This window comes from Myotis myotis, unplaced genomic scaffold, assembly GCF_014108235.1.
Source record: "Myotis myotis isolate mMyoMyo1 unplaced genomic scaffold, mMyoMyo1.p scaffold_m19_p_6, whole genome shotgun sequence".
NCBI lineage: Eukaryota > Metazoa > Chordata > Mammalia > Chiroptera > Vespertilionidae > Myotis > Myotis myotis.
This window is the reverse complement of record NW_023416368.1, coordinates 8101788-8123390: the sequence shown is the minus strand read 5'-3', so window position 1 is coordinate 8123390 and position 21603 is coordinate 8101788. Positions and strand designations below refer to the sequence as shown.

Sequence of the window (21603 nt, the reverse complement as noted above, 5' to 3'; positions counted from 1 at the left end):
TCCCCTCCCCTCCCCTCCCCTCCCCTCCCCTCCCCTCCCCTCCCCTCCCCTCCCCTCCCCTCCCCTCCCCTCCCCTCCCCTCCCCTCCCCTCCCCTCCCCTCCCCTCCGCCAAGCTGCCAGATTCCCGGCCTGTGGCCCCTGCAAACTGGGAGCACCCAGGAAAACAAGACTATTGCCCAAGGAAGGGGCAGTGACTTCATTCTAGGCTAACAATGTGCACTAGGACACCGGTCACTGGAACAGACTCAGATTGCTAGTGCCCCCCTGCACCCTGCCACCACCCCCCCAAGGTTGCCCCCTATATTCCTCCTCACCAGTGTTGTTTGGGCTGATGGAGCACCTGTGGGCAGAGTCAGACCACCTCTTCCGAAGGCAGAAGGCCCTGTGTCTGCCCCGGCATTGAAGTCTCTGTGAACAGTTCCTGGCCAAACACCAATCCATACACCCTGTTGTTGTATGCAGAATAAAAGTCACTATACACGCAATTGTGCACACATGTTCTCCAGAATCTACAGGAAACAGGAGCTTAGAGATGTGAAATGCCCTGCTCAGGGTCACTGGGATAATACATGGCCAGGGCTAGGGCACAGCCCGCTCTTCGGACTCCCCAAGTTTCTGAGTCTTTCAGTTCCGGTTTCTGTTTCACAGTGTTGTGGTCACGTGAGGCCCCGATTGCAGGGACTTTGAACATTTGCTTTACAGGAATGAAACCATGAAATCCTGCGGTTCCTCTGGGTGGGGGTATGGAGAAAGGGGGTGACTCGGATGCTAGCTGAGAAAACCTCACTGGATCTAATTGTCTCGTTCATAAAACCAATTGTTGCCTTTTGACTACAAATGTTTTAAAAATACACTTACATTGATTGGGGTGACATTGGTCAACATGAACATACAGGTTTCAGGTGTGGGTTTCTATGTTACACGATCGGTTTATTGCACCGTGTGCCCACCACCCAACGTCAAATCTGTCACCTCTTTTTCTTTTTTTAAAATATATTTTATTGATTTTTTACAGAGAGGAGGGGAGAGAGATAGAGAGTCAGAAACATCAATGAGAGAGAAACATCGATCAGCTGCCTCCTGCACATCTCCCACTGGGGGTGTGCCTGCAACTCGGGTACATGCCCTTGACCGGAATCGAACTCAGGACTCTTCAGTCCGCAGGCCGAGGCTCTATCCACTGAGCCAAACCGGTTTCGGCTTTTTTTTTCTTCTTCTTCTTTCTTTCTTTTTAATTCAACTGCAAATCTTTTGCGATTGCCATTGGCCCCGGAGGTCAGCTGGGTCCTGCCTGGCTCTATTTGTAGTGTGCCTGGTGAACCCAGGCAAGAGTGCTCGCTGGCAATCTTTGTGCTTCCTGCCTCTAAGAAAGCAACCTCCATGAGAATGAACAATAAATGCTTGGTGAGTACCTAAACAGATCGTATAGCTCGGTGCCCATTTCACAGACGGGTAAACTGAAGCCTTTGAGAGACAGAAGCTGTAGGTAAGCGCCTCTCACCAAGTCCGTGCAAGCACACAGAGCAGCTCGGGTCCGAACCCCATTGCCCTCCGCCAAAAGCCCAGCCTCAGGGCGGCAGCCCCAATCCCGGCCCACTTCCCGCGGGTTCTCCCCGCAGTGCGTCCTGGATCCCGCCAGGGGGCAGCAGAGGCGGCGGCGGCGCCCTGTCAGCCTCGAGACCGCGGGCGGGGAAGATTTCCGCTTCCGGGAAGTGCTGGCTGTTTCCGCTTCCGGCTACTTGTTGCGTGAGACGCTGACAGGAGGATGGACGGGCTGGTGGCTCAGTGCTCCGCGCGGCTGCAGCAGCAGGTCAGGCCGCAGGGGGCCAGGGGGGAGGCGTGGAGGGGAGGGACCGGCCCCGGCTCCCGCCCGAGCATCTTCAAGGCGGCGGCAGAGCGGCCGGGACCGGCCCGTGCCCCTCAGGCGCGCGCAGCGGGGTCCCGGGACCCGGGCGGTGGGGCCTCGGAGGCGAGCCCCCTCCCGGGGGCGGGAGGGAAAGAACCCATCGTTCCAGGGCCCGCCCTCTCGTACACCCTCCGTCTCCCAGCCAGCATGTCCTGTTGGGCTGGAGCCTGGCGAGCTCATTACAGCCGCCCCTCGGGGTCCCTCCTGCCCCGCGCACACGCATGGCTGCGGGGGTAGCGGGGGGGCGGGCGGGGGAGAAGAGAGGCGCCGTGGGTCCGGGGTTGCAGCTCAGCCTCCCTTCTCTCCGTGGTGCTGAGCAAGAGGAATTCCGAAAAGCCCAGGGCAGGGCTCTTCCATCGCACGGGACTTTGCTCGCTGCCTTCACCGTCACAAGCTCACAGTGAAAGCGAAAGTTGGGCGGTGCCGCGACCTCCGATGCCCGGGTCGGGAGGGGTGGGAGGCAAGGAGCTCAAGTTAATCATCGCCACGTCCAGGGAGCGGGTTTATAGCCCTGACCCGGCAGCCCCGAGGTTCAGGCTGATCGAGCAAACGGGCCGGTCGGCTGCTCCGGGCATCTGTTCTGGGTCAGCGTGGGGGTGTAAGTGCTTCTTCCCTGGCGGTGGGAAGGATTATAGACAGTTTCTGAAGTGTTTAGCCCAGCACCTGGAAGGTAATGTATGCTTATTTATGCCAACTGTGTTTTTGTGTTGTTGTGGGGTTTTTGGGGGGGGGGGCGGGGGAGGTGGGGTGTTTGGTTGTAGTTACGTCCTGGTAAACATTCTTACATGTCGGGACGTCCCTCTCCCTCGGTAACAGCAGTTCGGTTGGAAGCTTTACTTCCTTGCGAGTGGGCATGTCTTTGGTTTTAGGTATCAGAGTAAAACGCCTGGTCTGGGACCTACGACACTGTAAGGAAAGTGGGGGGAAATGGGAAGATCCAGAAAGGGCAAAAGGCAAACACTTGGGCCAAAGAAAGAAACCTGGGATGTGAGGCTCGCCCCATCGTGTGCTTCACACTCGTATTTTTTCTTTCACACGTTTCCCATATTGTCAAGGGCGATGTGCTAATGTCATCAAAGAGCTTGAGGAAGGACAGTCCCCACTTACCAAAGGGAAAGTCCTCCGTCCCTATCACCTCTGCCCTGCCCTGCCCTGCCCGGGGGAGAGGGGAAAGGAGGAAGTGAGTTTACGGTCCAGTGGATGACGTCACGGAGGCCATCTGTCAGACGGGCCGAACAAAGTGCCTTTTCTTTTACAGGAAAGAGAGATCAAGTCTCTGACGGCTGAAATTGATCGGCTGAAAAACGGTGGCTGTTTAGAAGCTTCTCCAAATTTGGAGCAGCTGCGGGAAGAAAACTTAAAATTAAAGTATCGACTGAATATCCTTCGAAAGGTGAGTCCCCTGGTTCGGGCTTCATTCTACCGCTTGAGTTACTGCCTCTCTTTAGAACTCCTTGCTATTATTGAAGATTCGGAAAGTTGGCTCTGAGGAATTTGGACAATTTGTCTTCCAGGGCTCTTAGAAATCTGTTTCCTCATCCTGAATGTTTGGCCAGCTTCACGTTAAGACTTCTTTTTTTTTTTGAGACATTTTTTTAAATGTATTTTTATTGATTTCAGAGAGGAAGGAAGAGGGGGAGAGAGAGAGAAACATCAGTGATGAGAGAGAATCATGGATTGGCTGCCTCCTGCGCACCCCCTAATGGGGATTGAGCCCGAAACCCCGAGCGCAACCTGGGCACGTGCCCTTGACCGGAATCGAACTGGGGACCCTTCAGTCCGCAGGCCGACACTGTCCACTCCGGCTAGGGCAAGACATTATTTTTTAACAGTTCATGGCTGTGCCTTTTAACAGGATACTTTTTGAATTGTAAGTAAGTGCCTCAATCATTGGGAAATGTTTCAAAGTACATTCACAGTCCTCTTCTGCCCCAAGTTGGTTATTTTGCTATTTTATTGTTATATTTTATAGTGTCATAGTGGTTGGGTTCCTTTTCCAGCTTAATATTTCTGAACAATTTTTTTCCAGGAAGCTTGTGCTGTCTTTGTTATTTAATGACCTCACCATCTAATAGTGTCCATCAGTTTTGTTCAAAAAGTTTAGCTTGCTTCTGTTGGGTTTAATCTTTTGGCCTGCCTTTCGGGTCTGCTGATGACACATCCTTGGGGAGGACCTCACTCCCATGCATGTTCTCCTGTGTGTGTACTACTTTCAGCCGGGCTGACTGGCACGGTGTCTTTTCCAGTCGGCCCCATTTATTCATCTCGGACTCTGCCTGCCTTACTCTCATGAAATCTTCTATTGCCTGTGTGTGCTCTGTTCTGCTTCAAATAGCTTTGTCCTTCTGTCTTCTAAAATCACAAAATTTCTTTTCCATGGAATCTTCCCCAAAATACCTTACCTTTGTCATTACTTCATTCTTTCCAAACGTATACTCATTTCTCTATTGTATTTTTTTTCAATTCAAAAGCATTAAGTGCCTAATATGTGCTCATGACTATGTAAAAGATACCAAAGGCCGTACAGTGTATTCTAATGCGCATGTCCCTGATACAAATTAGCTCTAGTGTGTAAGTATGAGAACACTGCCAGTGTAATGTGGGCGGCACGGCGGTTCTTTCACAGGTACTGTGGTCTACTGAGTAACAGCTCCTGAGCTGGACACAAGGTACACAACAGAAAACAGCAAGCCAGGAAGGGAAAAGGCACTGTGTGGGACGCCCATTCACCCCACTTCTATTCCTGGAGCATTCTGCCATGTGCTCTGACTTAGAAACACTTAATGGATGGTTTATCTCAGCGGCATTTTACCGCTGTTTCATTAACTCAGTAGCTTCAACTCTTCCTTATCCCCTTTCCGTTAAGCTGTCCTTATCTGTCTTTAAGATGAAGTAGAATATTTTTTTAAAAATACGTTTTTATTGATTTCAGAGAAGAAGGGGGAGGGGGAGAGAAAGAGAAACATTATTGATGAGAGAGAATCATTGATCGGCTGCTTCCTGCACACCCCCTACTGGGGATCGAGCCCACAACCCGGGCATGAGTCCTGACTGGGAATTGAACCGTGACCTCCTGGTTCATAGGTTGATGCTCAACCAGTGAGCAGCACAGGCCAGGCTAGGCCCAGTTCTTGACACAGTGCTACTCAAATCCCAGCTTTTATCATTTTTGCCATTGTTATTGACATTTTGATTAACATAAAATTGTGACTAGTGTGTGGGCAACGTTTTTATTTGTATTCCATTAAAAGCATATAAGTTCAGTCACCATTTTTTTACCTGTTGCATAGCAGGTGCAGTGCTAGGTGTCAGGGAGGGAGCCATGAATAAGTACTTTTCCTTCCTCCAGGAGTCTGGTAGTGGAGACACATAATTCTGAGAAGGTGTGGTAAGTGTAGTAATAGAGGTAACTAATTATATGCCATCTTAAATGAAGGTATCCCACTTCACAGAAAATGAGAAGTAGGAGGTAGGAGTAGTCCAACATGGGATTATTTAACAATAAGACAAAACAACCTGCTTTTCTGATATTTCGATATTACCTATCACATTTCATGAGTGGAAGAGGTCAACATTTTAATTAAGAGACAACATGAATACCTTTTTTACTATTATTATTACACTTTACAGTTCAACATTATTTCGTATTAATTTCAGGTGTACAGCATATTGGTGAGATAATCATATACTTTACAAAGTTCTTTTTACTTGTTTTTGTCCATAGAGTTTTTACTGCCAGCATTTTATATGTCAAATTTTATACTATTTTTTTCAGAACTTTAGAGAAGCTAAGAAGAAGATTTGGTCAACTCTTCATACTTCCTTCTCTCCGTTTCTGTTCTGATAAAATAACTATAGAAAGAGAGCTTGGGGCATTTCCTGTTTCTGTCTTACATGTTCTATGGGGTAGACTTGTCCTGTTACATTTCCTAGCATACCTCAGATTGGAGAGCATCGCGGTGTGAGTGTATTTTACCTTTGGTCTTCTCAAGGTATTTGAAGGTTTCTCGAGATATTTGGGAAAATTTTATATGATAATTTAATATTTTATTGACATATTTTCTCCCCCCCCCCCCCCAGAGTCTTCAAGCAGAAAGGAACAGACCAACTAAAAATATGATTAACATCAATCGCCGCCTACAAGAGGTCTTTGGCTGTGCCATTAAGGCTGCGTATCCAGATTTGGAAAATCCTCCTCTACTGGTGACACCAAGTCAGCAGCCCAAGTTTGGGGACTATCAGTGTAACAGTGCCATGGGTATCTCTCAGGTGAGTGCATTGTGAGGAAGTGCTCTGGGTGATGTGATTTTCTTACACGTTAGCTTCCTCATTACCGTCTATATAAATAATAGCAAATTTTTGTTTCCCCAACAAAAATAACGTATCCCACAATTCTGAAAAACTTGAGAAAAGGGATTTTATTTTTATTTTTAAAAAAGCACAAATATGAATATTCAATTAAATTTTATAAATATTCTCAATATTTAAGGGCAATAGTAGGTACTGTTCTGTTTTTGTACTTCCCTCCTGTTGCAGCCAGGGTTGCTGGGTGTTACTGGTGAGTGATAGAAGGTGAGGGAGTAAAAGTTAGCCATTTACCATCCAGCATTTCCAATATTTGATGCAACTGTGGTGTCTTTGAGGTAGGCTGATGGATTACATTTCCAGTCAGTATTCCCTGTTTTTAACAGCTGCCTTGGCTAATGTGTTTGTGGTTAATTGCCCAACTTTGGGCATGTTCGCTTTCCTTTCTTTGTTGAATAGAAAGGGTTCAGCTAGAGTTCAGATCCCTCCCTCTCCCTGGCCCCCTCCCCCCAAGATAAGGTGTGTCTTCATTGGGGTCAAGTTTATAAGGGTGGTTGTTATTACCCAAGTCTGCATATTGGCACACTCGTAATTTGAAAATTAGAAATGTAACTATCTTGGAAACAGAGTAATAACTAATGTCTTTGTAAAACTGTTATAGACGTGTGTGGCAACTCATTCTGAAGTGGAGATCACGTGGTTTGGGCACTTTTGTATTCCTCTTGAGACTGTTGATGCTTGATGCTTTAGTCTGTCCATGTACAAGGTCATTGGACTTCTCCGCTTCTGCCTTTTGATTGGTCTATGTCATATGCATCTAATGCTTTGTCAGTTGTGCATTTCTGAGTAACTTGCTGAAACCCAGTGTATAATGAATCGTTTTGTATTGTATTGTAGATGCTCAAAACCAAGGAACAGAGAGTTAATCCAAGAGAAATTGCTGAAAACATTACCAAACACCTCCCAGACAATGAATATATTGAAAAAGTTGAAATTGCTGGTCCTGGTATGACAATGTTACCCTTCTTAAGTCGTTGTATTGATGCTGAGCCCTTTTGGAATAAAAATGAAAACCATTGTTAAGTATAAATGTAGGATTAAGACTTGTATACTGAACAAGATGGTGAAAGCACCTTGGATTGAGAGTTAGGAAACCGAGGTTTTAGTCTAGACTTAGCTGCCTGATCTTAGGTGACGTTCCTTTACCTCTCCATGATTCAGTTTTTCTTCAGCAAAAGGGTAGACAATGGCAGATAAGTCTGTGGTTAAAAGGCGGTCTATTTTTTGTTCAGAGGTGAACAAATCATTTGCTGCGAGTGAAGGGGCCTGAATTAAGTCAGCTCTCAGGACAGTGGTAAGGTCTGGAATAAGTGCTGAAACTGAGCTGACATGGGGCCTCAAGTCAAGGCCCCAAGTGGTACTGGAATCCTGAAGAGTTTTGCCAAAGCCAGATTAGCTCTGTGTAGCCGGCATAAGTGAAATTGAGGTCTTTGGGAGAAAGCAGTTCTTAAAGATAGGAGGCTAGCTGATTTTTTTTTCTCTCTACTGTTCATTAGGTTTTATTAATGTCCACTTAAGAAAGAACTTTGTATCAAAGCAGTTGACCAATCTCCTAGTGAATGGTGTTCAACTACCTGCCCTTGGCGAGAACAAAAAGGTATATGTACAATTTTTAAAAATATATATTTTATTGATTTTTTACAGAGAGGAAGGGAGAAGGATAGAGAGTCAGAAACATCAATGAGAGAGAAACATCAATCAGCTGCCTCCTGCACACCCCCTACTGGGGATGTGCCCACAACCAAGGTACATGCCCTTGACCGGAATCGAACCTGGGACTCTTCAGTCCCCAGGCCGACGCTCTATCCAGTGAGCCAAACTGGCTAGGGCGATATATGTACAATTTTTAATTCATATACTAATGTAATACTTAAGACTATGAAAAGTGCTGTAACTGGGAATGGCTTTTACTTCTCATACTGAGATTTAATCACTAATATGTGAGATTATGAGCAAAACTCAGCGTAGCCTTTTTCCTGGACCTTGCTTGTTACATGATTTTTCTTTTCACTTTATTTCATAAGGCATTTGAAGCAACCAGCTGATGTTTTTGAGATATTGCTGAAACAAAGCATAGATAATTTGTATAAACGAATTTGTATAAACAAATTCAATTAATTATGGACCGGTAGATCCATCAGAAAAACAACGCAGTTGAAGTATAAGCCAAGCTATTATTTAAGTCTGAGTTTGTTATTACATGTTATTAATGAATGTGTTAGCAGAATAAAATGTTTCTTCCCCATTTAAAAATTTATTTTTATTGAATGTATTTGATATATAACATTGTGCAAATGTAATGTGTATGTGTTACTTTGATTTATTTATATGATATGTTGTGATGTGATTGCCTCTGTACCTGTATTTATCACATTACATAATTATAGTGCAACATTGTTATCTATAAAAATCTCTCTTTTTATTTTCTATTCCAGGTTGTAATTGACTTTTCCTCTCCCAACATAGCCAAAGAGATGCACGTGGGCCATCTCAGGTCAACTATCATAGGAGAGAGCATGTGCCGCCTCTTTGAATTTGCAGGATATGATGTGCTAAGGTATATACTCTTGCCTTTGGAACGTTCTATAGCAAATGACAAATGTCACTTGAGAAAAAATCTTTGACTATATCAGTGTTTTATGGGTGTGGTTCTGCTCTTAATCATCAGTAGGTAGGCTTTTTAAAAATATTATGTCCTGGGCCTCCTCTGAACTAGTAACTGTGGGTGGAACCAAGGAAACGGGACCCCTGGCTCTATTCATTCCACAAGTATTTCTTGAGTGCCTCCTGTATAGTAGGGGTTTATATTCCAATACGGGAAAAGGTAGGCAAGGGACTTGCAGGTCATGGCAGGAAATCAGGATTTTATTCCTTAGTGTAATAGGAAGCGACTGCAGAGTCTTAATTAGTATAACCAAGTATAGACATACCTTGGAGATACTGCAGGTTCAGTTCCAGACCACCACGATAGAGCCAGTACCACAGTAAAGCTATTCATAATCTTTTTGCTGGTGTAGGGTCTTGCCTTTGATTTTTAAAAAATGCAACTTCACCCTAGCTGGTTTGGCTCAGTGGATAGAGCGTAAGCCCACGGACTGAAGGGTCACGGGTTCTATTCTGGTCAAGGGCATATACCTTGGTATCAGGCCTGATCCCCAGCAACCAATCTGTTTGTCTTGATGTTTATATTGATGTTTCTGTATGTGTGTCTCCCCCTCCCTTTCACTCTCTCTAAAAAAAAAGAAAAAAGTAAATAAAAAATGCAACTTCTGTGAAGTGCTATAAACATGGCACAATAAAATGAGGTGTGTCTGTAATCTACTTAAACATTACTTTGGCTTCTGTGAAGAAACCAGGCAAAGGAGGAATTACTATAGTAATAAGTTAGAACGTTATTGTAATCCAGTTAAGATGTGATGTGGTGGTTTGAGAGTAGTTAAAAACAGTGAGGCTAATCATCCGAGAGATGCAAATCAAAACAACAATGAGGTACCATCTCACACCTGTCAGACTGGCTATCATCAACAAATCAACAAACGACAAGTGCTGGAGAGGATGTGGAGAAAAAGGAACACTTGTGCACTGCTGGCGGGAATGCAGACTGGTGCAGCCACTATGGAAGACAGTATGGAGTTTCCTTAAAAAACTGAAAATGGAACTCCCATTTGACCCTATGATCCCACTTCTAGGAATATATCCCAAGAAACCAGAAACACCAGTCAGAAAGGGTATTTGCACCCCTATGTTCATAGCAGCACAATTCATCATAGCTAAGATCTGGAAACAGCCTAAGTGCCCATCAGTAGATGAATGGATTAGAAAACTGTGGTACATCTACACGATGGAATACTATGCTGCTCTAAAAAGGAAGGAACTCTTACCATTTGCAACGTCATGGATGGAACTGGAGAGCATTATGCTAAGTGAAATAAGCCAGTCAATGAAGGAAAAATACCACATGATCTCACTCATTCATGGATAATAGAGACCATTATAAACTTTTGAACAATAATAGATACAGAGGCAGAGCTGCCTCAAACAGATTGTCAAACTGCAGCGGGAAGGCTGGGGAGGGTTGGGGGGCAGGAGGTAGGGGGGTAAGAGATCAACTAAAGGACTTGTATGCATGCATATAAGCATAACCAGTGGACATAAGACACTGGGGGATAGGGTAGGCTAGGGGACTGTCTAGGGCGGGGGGATAAAATGGACACATATGTAATACCCTTTGTAATACTTTAAGCAATAAATTAAAAAAAATAAAATAAAATAAAATGTAAACAGTAAACTCAAAAAAAAAACAGTGAGGGATGAGAAGTGGTTGGATTGACATGTTTTGAATAATTTTGTCCATTGACATTTGAGAACCAGCGGTACAAATTACACTGAGATAATTGGTTCAAAAGTTAAATTTTCATAAAATTATAATGACCAACATTGGCTCAACTATCATTGTCCCAGTTAACTACACAATAAGCAGATCATAGTCTATTGGTAAAGACTTCATTCATTCAGCAAATCCTGGAGACCTGTTGTATGCAATCTGTGTTACTGGATGTACAGGCACCTAAATATTAATGTTTGTCATTTTAAAATTTTGTTCTCTGATTGGTATCAGATTAAACCATATAGGAGATTGGGGAACCCAGTTTGGCATGCTCATCGCTCACCTGCAGGATAAATTTCCAGATTACCTAACAGTTTCACCTCCTATTGGGGATCTGCAGGCCTTTTATAAGGTTTGATATCATTTATTGTTACATTATTTGTGTGTTTACCATTAAGTCATAATTATTCATTTTCCTTACAGTGTTTAGATGGTATTTGAAGCTGCTGAGGACCTAAATAAAAGTTGCTAAACTCCCTACTCCTTAACACATTCTTTGCTATTGTATTGGTGTATGCTAAAAATTAAATTTTCCCACTTCACCTATTATTAAGTGAGTTTAGGAGTTTGTTAATCAAAATACATTTTAGTATTTAAAATATTTTTCCACCCTCTCCCAGTATTTAAAATGTTTTTGATGCTGTTGTTTTATCAGTTTTATATATTTTGAAAATGTTATTAAGTATATGGAAGAAGAGTTTTTATTTTTTTATTTTTTAAATATATCTTTATTGATTTCAGAGAGGAAGGGAGAAGGAAAGAGAGATAGAAACATCAATGATGAGAAAGAATCATTGATTGTCTGCCTCCTGCATGTCCCCTGCTGCAGATCAAGCCTGCAACCCAGGCATGTGCCCTTGACAGGAATCAAACCTGGGACCCTTCGGTCTGCAGCCTGACGCTCTATCCACTGAGCCAAACCAGCTAGGGCTGGAAGAACAGTTTTTAAAAGACAAATTTACTGCCCTGGCCTGTGTGGCTTGGTTGGGCATCATCCCATGTACTAAGAATTTGCTAGTTTGATTCCCCATTGGGGTCCATTCCTGGATTATGGGTTCAATCCCCAGTAGGGGGCATGCAGGAGGCAGCCAACATACGTTTCTGTCTCCCCTCTTTAAAATCAGCTTTTAAAAACATTAAAACTCTTTTTCCTAAAATCTACCATAAATCCTACCTTTAAATTAATCACTGTGGTCAACCTTCTTTGGTTTTTTAACTTATCCATAAATTTATTACATTATTTGTAATCTATATATATAAAAGCCTAAGCGACTGGTAGCTATGACACGTACTGACCACCAGGGGGCAGATGCTCAACGCAGGAGCTGCTTCCTGGTGGTCAGTGGGCTCCCACAGCCAACTTCCACCCACCCCCCATTGTCGACCAGCCAAGGGACCCCACCTTGCACGAATTTGTGCACCGGGCCTCTAGTTATAGTATAATTTTGTATTATACTTAACATTTTGTTATAAACTCTTTCGTGTTACTTTATAAAATGACTGCATGTTGTTTTGTTGGATTAGTGTACCAGAGTTTGTTAATCTGTTGTTGATTTTCCCCTCCATTTTGGGGGGCTCTTATCTATTCAGTGAACGACTTTGTACATGCAGTTTCTTTTTTCCTTTTTAAAATTATCTTAACTTCCCAAGAAAAGGATTACTACATTAAAAAATAAAAATGCCCTAACCGGTTTGGCTCAGTGGATAGATCATCATCCTGCGGACTCAAGGATCCCAGGTTCAATTCCAGTCAAGGGCATGTACCTTGGTTGCGGGCACATCCCCAGTAGGGAGTGTGCAGGAGGCAGCTGATCGATGTTTCCCTTTCATTGATGTTTCTAACTCTCTATCCATCTCCCTTCCTCTCTGTAAAAAATCAATAAAATATGTATTAAAAAAAAAAAAAGTAAACATTTGTGGGGCTTTTTGTTGCTTGTGTTGGGTTTTGTTTTGTTTTGTCTTTTAGTAAATGTTTTCTAATGAAAAAATTGAAAACAACCAAAATGTTTACTGATATGAGACAGGTAAAATAGCTAGTGTTATAATTACCTGTTGGAGTTCTGTGCTCTGAATAATGAAGCAAATCTATTAATGCAAGAAGATGTTTATATTACATTGCTAAAATGTTAAAACTATAGTAAAAGAAAAGTGCTGTATTTCCAGTTTTTGTTAAAACATATAGGTGTGTATTTACAAAGAAATGTCTAGAATTATATACCAAAGTTTTGTTATTACTGGTTAGTTTGGGGTGGGATTAACTAACTATATACTAGTGTATATATATATATATATATATATATATATATATATATTATTTTCTTTACAGTAAGCATGTGTTGCTTTTAAAATTAAAATAAAATAATGAAAGTAATGTTATTTTTAATTTTAAAAAATATTCAGGCCCTAACTGGTTTGGCTCAGTGGATAAAGTGTCGGCCTGCAGACTGAAGGGATCTGAGTTCGATTCTAGTAGAGGGCGTATGCCCAGGTTGTTGGCTCAATCCCCAGTAGGAGTGCTGGAGGCAGCTAATCAGTGATTCTCTGTCACCATTGATGTTTCTCTCTCTCCCTCTCCCTTCCTCTCTGAAATCCATTTAAAAATATATATATTTAGGACCACATCTAAATGGAAAATAGAGTCCAGTAAAACCAGACCTACCTGCTAGCTATTCTTTATTTTTCCACTGGAACACAAAAGCATTGGTGTGAGTAGGCTTTTGTGAATTAGAAAAGTTAGAGGTAGTACCATGATGAGAATTTTGTATTTTCAAGTAAAATGATTTCAAAAGAAATAATAGCATTCTTTGACACATTCATTTGTAAAAATATTCTTGACTATGAGATAGACCACTTGTTCTGGTGTTCTAACTTTTCACTTCCTCACTCTGGCTTTTTGGTGGGTTTTGTTTGTTTTTTTGAGAAATGAACAAATGCTTAATCTAGAATACAGGTTTGGCTCTTTTTATAAACCTTACTTTTCTTTATTTAAATACAGGAATCCAAGAAGAGATTTGATACTGAGGAGGAATTTAAGAAGCGAGCGTACCAGTGTGTAGTTCTGCTCCAGAGTAAGGATCCAGATATCATAAAAGGTTGGAAGCTTATCTGTGATGTCTCCCGCCAAGGTGAGTTTCTGGACTTTGTTCATTCACTCAGCAAGGACTGCTGCATGTCGTTTCCTTGAGTCTTTATTCAGATTTGATCTTAAATGACATGTTAAGCTTTCAAGGACTGGCAAATAGACTTTTAAAGCAAGTTTATTAAGATAAGCAGGTAGGCCGTAACCGGTTTGACTCAGTGGATAGAGCGTCGGCCTGCAGACTGAAAGGTCCCAGGTTCGATTCCGGTCAAGGGTATGTACCTTGGTTGCAGGCACATCCCCAGTAGGAGGTGTGCAGGAGGCAGCTGATCGATGTTTCTCTTTCATCGATGTTTCTAACTCTCTCTCCCCCTTCCTCTCTGTAAAAAACCAGTAAAATATTTTAAAAAAAAATATGCTGCTCTTAAGCATAGAAACTTGCTTATTTAAAAAAAAAAAAAAGAGAGAGAGAAGCAGGTAGAAAATTAAACTTTCTCAGAAATCAGAAAAAAATTAATTAGGAAAGAAAGTGGAAAAGAAAAAGACCTCTGTTCACGTAGCAACCAAAGCTATACAACACTTGGGAATAAATTTATCCAGAGATGTGTAGGACTGAAACGAAGAGAAATACACAGCAGATGTAATAGAATGTTTGAACAGAGTATCATACAAAGTCCCCTACTTACTGAAATTGATTTGTCATTATAAGACAATTTCAAGTTTTCAAACTTGACAAAGTAATTGTAAAGGTCACTCTGAAGAATAAGTAAATAACAATAGCTAGTAAACCTTTAAAAAGGAAGACTAATGATGGCTGTTTTGCAGCACTAGGTAGTAAGATGTTTTATAATGCTACTGTCAGTAATATTGTGTCACTGATGCATGGCTAGACAGTTAAATGGTACAAATTAGGAAGAGGTAAAAAGAAATTGAGTAAATATTTGATCTTCAAGTAGGAAAGGCTTTTCTTTCTTCTTTTGTTCTTTTTTAAAAATAAAAGTTTTTTAAATTACAAAAGTACATATTCTTTGTAGGAAAAATGTAAATGTGGACAGGAAAAAGAAAACATTACCTATAGTCCCACCCACTGTTAATATTTTGATGTGTGTCTTACCATATTCTTGCCACGTTTTCAAAATGGCAGTATGCATATAATGTTCTGTATCATACATTTTTAAATATAATTTTCTTCCTTCCAAATGGTTTAATTAAACAATAAAGTTATTTTACTGTAAGATGCATGTTTCCTCTTTGTTTAAATTCTTAACCATTTTCTTCATTTGGTGACTTTTTTCCTTAGAGTTTAATAAAATCTACGATGCATTGGACATCTCTTTAATAGAGAGGGGGGAGTCCTTCTATCAAGATAGGATGAATGATGTTGTAAAGGAATTTGAAGATAAAGGTGGGTGCTCCTTTTGTATTTTAATTCTGATTATGGAAATTTTCAGACAAACGCTAAAGTGGAGAGACTATTATAGTCCTCCCCTCCCCCACAACTCCATGTACTTGTTACCCAACCTCAACAATTAGGAATACGGAACAACCTTATTATTCTGTTCACTGCTTATTACATTATATAATTTCACCCATAACTGTTTTGGTATGTGTCCAAATGAACAGGCTCTTCCTCCCACTTCAAAATCATGGTACCATTACCACTCCATGAAAATTAATGATAATTTTTTATAATATTAAGTGGTCCATCGGAGTTTAAATATCCCACATTGATTCATAATCTATTTAAATCATGAAGTTTGGTGTGTGTTTTTTTCCAGAGTCTGAACATTGCATTTGTTTAAAATATACTTAAGTTCTGTAAATCCATGGGTATCGCTTCTCTTCCTCCTTTTTTTTTTCCCTTTTGTTGTTGGAAGAAACTGAGCCATTTGTTTTACAGAATTTTCTATATGGTGTTATTTAACATAATTACCCTCTATTTTTAAAAGAGGCTTGATTACATTCTGGTTTGTGTTTTCTTTCCTTATTTATTTTGTCTTTTATTTGCAAGAATGTAAACAATACCCTATTGGCTCTTTTTGTGATACTAAGATGGATTCGGGGGTTCAGGTGTTGTCACCTGATCTATCATTAAATCTCCCCACTGGACTTTCCCCAATGGTTTTAGGAGCTATTGATGATGATGGCTTTGATCCATTACTTATTTGAGGTTGGAAAATGGTAGCATTCTGTCATTCCTTCTTTGTTACCTGCAATTTCTCATGTGCAGAACTTTGTCACATAATTTTGGTTACTCTGATGTACAGTTTATATAAGATAGTAGAATGCTTGATTTAATTTTTCTTTATCAATTTTCAGAATAATAAATTAGTTTCTTAGCCTCTTCCAGATATGACAACTGAGTTGTTCTTAGCATTATTATAAATGAGGTTTAGTATCCTATATAATAAAAGCCTAATATGCTAAGTGTCCGGTCATCTGGTCAGCCGTTCAACCAATCAAAGTGTAATATGCTAATGATATGCTAAGGCCTCTCAACCACTTGCTATGACGTGCACTGACTACCAGGGGGCAGACGCTCCAACCAGTAGGTTAGCTTGCTGCTGGGGTCTGGCTGATCAGGGCTGAGTGATAGAGGCCGGACATGCCCCGGAGCCCTCCCACGGTCCTTCCCCAACTGGCATTCCTCCCCGCCCCAATCGTTCACCGATGGGGTCCCTCGGCCTAGCTTGCACCCTCTCACAATCCGGGACCCCTTGGGGGATGTCGGAGAGCCAGTTTCAGCCTGATCCCACAGGTCAGACCACGGGACCCCGCCAGTGCATGAATTCGTGCACTGGGCCTCTAGTATTTTATATTTTTCAATCACTTGCTTTGTTATTTTTTGTAATGCTCAAATTATTCCATTTTTGGCTAATAGATTTTAGAGAGAGAAACATCAATTGATTGTCTCCTCTACATACCCCACCTGGGGATTGAACCCGCAACCTGGATATGTGCCCTGACCAGGAATTGAACTGGCAACCTTTCAGTACATGGGACAACACTCAACCAACTGAGCCACACCGCCCCGGGGCAGGACTATACTTTTTTTTTTTTTTTTTTTAAATATATTTTATTGATTTTTTACAGAGAGGAAGGGAGAGAGATAGGGAGTTAGAAACATCGATGAGAGAGAAACATCGATCAGCTGCCTCCTGCACATCTCCCACTAGGGATGTGCCCACAACCAAGGCACATGCCCCTGACCGGAATCGAACCTGGGACCCCTCAGTCCGCAGGCCGACGCTCTATCCACCGAGCCAAACCGGTTTCGGCTATACTTTTATTTTTAATTTTTATTTATGGACTGATTGATTTTAGAGAGAAAGAGAAAGATTGATTTCTTGTTTCACTTATTTATGCATTCATTGGTTGCTTCTTGTATGCGCCCTGACCAGGGCTAGAACCTGTAACCTTGGCGTATCAGGACAATGCTCTAACCAATGGAGCTACCTGACCGGGGCTGGAACCATACTTTTAACATAAAATTTTAGCTCATTTGCTTAGAGAGTGGTACTGATACACCCAAGATTGCAGGTTTGATTCCCTGTCAAGGCAAATACAAAAATCAACCAATGAATGTTTAAATAAGTGGAACAACAAACCAATGTTTCGCTCTCAAAAAAGAAAAGATAAAAATTTAAAGACTCTTTAATGATGAGAAAAGAGGCACAGAGAAGGTAGTAACTTCCTTAGGTCACAGGGCTCATAAGTGATAAGTCTGATATTCACCCTGAGGCAGTGTATAGAGCATGTTTTTAACCACCATTTTATACTACCTTTATTTAACCAAGCATCAGTTTCTTAAACTTAAAAAAAGCAAAAATAATAGTATTTATTGCACATAAGACTTAGCATAGTATTGGCACACTGTAGCACTCAAATATAGCTGTCAGTATTGTCATCATGTTCTTTCAACACAGTTTAAGAGGCAGTGATAGAAATTGCATCTCTCTCCCAGGAAAGGCTGTAGCTCCAGCTTGAAAACAAAGCATGGATTTACATATGCTGTGTCTACTGAGCAGGTGGCTCCAGTGAGATGTTCTACAAAGAGTTTGGGAGTGTCAGTCTAGAAAATGGTCAGGATATCTCGCCTGTGCCCTGAAAATATCCTGGGTGCCAGACAACCTTGACAGTAGCCATTTTGCACGATGCATAGGTCACGGAGAGAAAAAAATCATGTAATGTCTGAGCTCTCTAATAAATATCCTATAATGGCTAAGCATTTATATTCTTTCAGGGTTCTTTTAACATTATTAATAAAGATTGTTCTTCTAGGATTTGTGCAGGTGGATGATGGCAGAAAGATTGTATTTGTCCCAGGATGTTCCATACCTTTAACCATAGTGAAGTCCGATGGAGGTTATACCTATGATACATCTGACCTGGCTGCTCTTAAACAAAGACTAATTGAGGAAAAAGCAAATACAATTATCTACGTGGTGGACAGTGGACAAGTGAGTTTGTAGATTCGTATATTTTCTTATATTGATTAGAGATGAGACGGTCTGGTGAGGTTTGTGGCATTTGGCACTTGAAGACTAAATTTTCCCCAAAGACTGACATTCAGAACATCATTTGTAACATAGGAGAAAAAACACGGTTTGGGTTTGGCCCTACTTGGACACTTCCCTGCTTTTCAGCTTGTCTCCATAAACAGGAAACTTACTTCTCTGAACCTCAGTGACCATTCCAAACTGAAATGGTGTTATGTGACAGAAAATTTAACTGAAATTAGTGTACATGAACCTGCTCTAAATTCAGTTGCTTTTAAAACCTTTGGACATAGAAAGTGTACCAGTCCTGCTCTTACTGTTTCTCATATGGAGGTAATAAAAATAGCTTTTACTAGTATATTACACTTGCCTTACAAGGTTTGTGAGTGATTTGAATTTTATAAACCTTTATGCTTAGCATAAGAGCTGTAAGTCTTTTTATTTTTTTTTTAATTAAATCTTTATTGTTCAGATTATTACATTTGTTCCTCTTTTTCCCCCCCATAACTCCCCTCCTCCCAGTTCCCGCCCCACCCTCCGCCCTCACTCCCCACCCACTGTCCTCATCCATAGGTGCACGATTTTTGTCCAGTCTCTTCCCGCATCTCCCACACCCCTTTCCCCCCCAAGAATAGTCAGTCCATTCCCTTTCTATGTCCCTGATTCTATTATAATCACCAGTTCATTCTGTTCATCAGATTATTTATTCACTTGATTCTTAGATTCACTTGTTGATAGATGCATATTTGTTGTTCATAATTTGTATCTTTACCTTTTTCTTCCTCTTCCTCTTCTTAAAGGATACCTTTCAGCATTTCATATAATCCTGGTTTGGTGGTGATGAACTCCTTTAGCTTTTCCTTATCTGTGAAGCTCTTTATCTGACCTTCAATTCTGAATGATAGCTTTGCTGGATAAAGTAATCTTGGTTGTAGGTTCTTGGTATTCATCACTTTGAATATTTCTTGAGATTCCCTTATGGCCTGCAAAGTTTCTGTTGAGAAATCAGCTGACAGTCGTATGGGTATTCCCTTGTAGATAACTGAGTTTCTTTCTCTTGCTGTTTTTAAGATTCTCTCTTTATCTTTTGCTCTTGGCATTTTAATTATGATGTGTCTTGGTGTGGTCCTCTTTGGATTCCTTTTGTTTGGGGTTCTCCACGCTTCTTGGACCTGTAAGTCCATTTCTTTCACCAGGTGGGGGATGTTTTCTGTCATTATTTCTTCAAATAGGTTTTCAATATCTTGCTCTCTCTCATCTTCTGGCACCCCTATAATTCTGATGTTGGTACGCTTGAAGCTGTCCCAGAGGCTCCTTACACTATCCTCGCATTTTTGGATTCTTTTTTCATTTTCCCTTTCCGGTTGGGTGTTTTTTGCTTCCTCGCATTTCAAATCATTGACTTGATTCTTGCGCTCCTCTGGTCTGCTGTCGGGAGTCTGTATAATATTCGTTATTTCAGTCCGTGTATGCTTAATTTCTAGTTGGTTCCCCAATATAACATCGAGGGTCTCATTAGTTTTCTTGTAGATCTCATTAAGTTTATCGGCGGCTTCTAAACAGTTCTTGAGAGACCTTAAAAGTGTGGTTCTGAACTCTATATCTTCCATTGACAGTTTTGTCCTGTTTCTTTGTCTCCGCATTTTGTTATGCTTCCTTGGTGCACCCCCTAGTGTTCTTTGTTCGCAGTCTTATAGTTAAACCTTGATTGTTGTAGCTAATACCAGGGAGGGTTTGACCTCCAGGCCAAGTGGCTATGAGAATCAGCTGTGTCTGCAGTGAGAGAACTTCTGTCCTCTAGGGAGGTGCTAATATAGCCTTCGCCTGAGGCTATCCGGCAAATGCCTCTGTGCAGGGCTTGGGCAGGGCGGGTCGCACAGGATCAACAGGGTGGGCAGGAGAGAGCAGTTATGGCGGCTCTCAGTCCTGTCCCCAGGGGCTCTGCCTCTCTGAGTCCCAGCACCCGCTGCAAACCTCGGAGAGAAAGCTGCACTCGCTCTGACCGAAGCCAGACAGTCCCGCTTCTCCCGTTTGAGTCTGGGTCCCTAAAGACTCGCCTGTATCTGGAGCTCAGAGTCTGCGACTCCCTCCCGATTGAAAACGCCAACCGCGCCCTCCACCGCCAGCCCTCTCTGCGCACTCCGCACCTCAGAATTTGACTTCAGCACTGCGCCTCCTCTGAGTGTCCGTATGCGTTTCTCTTTCCTCCTAGTTGTAGGACTTCCACTCAGCCAGCGTTCCTGTGGTTCTGGGTGATGTCCCTTCCGTTTTTTAGTTTCACTTTTGAAGTAGTTGTTCAAGGCAGCAAACTCCGGCGTTAACCTATGCCGCCATCTTGGTTCTCCTCCTGTAAGTCTTTTTATTATTAGAAAGCTTACCAAGTAACTTTCTGTTTCTGTTCCTTTGTAGGCTGTGCACTTCCAGACAGTATTTGCTGCTGGCCAAATGATTGGTTGGTATGACCCTAAAGTAACTCGGGTGTATCATGCTGGATTTGGTGTGGTGCTGGGGGAAGACAAGTAAGTCTGGAAAATCTAAGGGCCCAAATTTCTTTGGAAGAAGCTATATTTCATTTGATAAACATGTTAGAATTTTAAAAGTCCACACTTTTTAAAGTCTACATATGTTCTAAGGGTGAACCCAGCTGAGCTGTTTTGTACGTGTGTCTTATCACTGCCAGAGGATGTAACCTTTTAGAGGGGTTTATACAAAGTTGAAAGAAAACCAAACTATAGAATTAATAGTTTCATTCCCACAGATCTTAATTATAAATTCTATCAGAGTGCCTCCTTAGATTTCCAACAAAACATTCAACAATATATTTCAAGCATTTTGTAAATGTCTGAGTTTTAAGGTTCACAGCTTTCATTTTTATGCTTATCTCAAGTATTTTTGAGACATGTTACTATCTATACTTTGAGTTTTTCTATAATCCAGTTCTTTCCCCACATTCTGCTTAACTTTTATGATAAAAAGGTAAATACAAGCAAATATTTATATAGAGTGTTCATCAATTCCAAGGCACAAAATTTTTTAACATTTTATATCCAATAGAGATTCCTTAGCTATTTTTTTTTTAATATTTTTTATTGATTTTTTACAGAGAGGAAGGGAGAGGGATAGAGAGTTAGAAACATCGATGAGAGAGAAACATCGATCAGCTGCCTCCTGCACACTCCCCACTGGGGATGTGCCCGCAACCAAGGTACATGCCCTTGACCAGAATCGAACCTGGGACCCTTGAGTCCGCAGGCCGATGCTCTATCCACTGAGCCAAACCGGTTAGGGCTCCTTAGCTATTTAATTAATATGTCTTTAAAATCTGTGGCATTTTAGATTTGGTGACACAGCGCAAATACTACCATT

The 21603-nt window shown here is 41.7% G+C and overlaps 1 protein-coding gene across 5 annotated transcripts in view; it reads left to right on the top strand.

Annotated features, from left to right (window-relative positions):
* The first annotated feature begins 1715 nt into the window (after positions 1–1715).
* The window catches only part of RARS1 (arginyl-tRNA synthetase 1), a 28017-nt gene continuing 8129 nt past the window's right edge, over positions 1716–21603 (top strand). For 3 of the 5 annotated variants that reach the window (XM_036313504.1, XM_036313505.1, XM_036313508.1), the window contains exons 1-11: positions 1716–1811; positions 3166–3300; positions 5988–6176; positions 7110–7218; positions 7769–7869; positions 8708–8829; positions 10891–11011; positions 13655–13784; positions 15039–15143; positions 18020–18198; positions 20647–20756. In XM_036313504.1, coding sequence (XP_036169397.1) covers positions 1767–1811; positions 3166–3300; positions 5988–6176; positions 7110–7218; positions 7769–7869; positions 8708–8829; positions 10891–11011; positions 13655–13784; positions 15039–15143; positions 18020–18198; positions 20647–20756 — 1346 coding nt within the window. In that variant the 5' untranslated portion in view covers positions 1716–1766. Of the gene's footprint in view, positions 1812–2175; positions 2578–3165; positions 3301–5987; positions 6177–7109; positions 7219–7768; positions 7870–8707; positions 8830–10890; positions 11012–13654; positions 13785–15038; positions 15144–18019; positions 18199–20646; positions 20757–21603 lie in introns of those variants that run through there. The other 2 variants (XM_036313507.1, XM_036313506.1) reach the window with 2 other exon arrangements.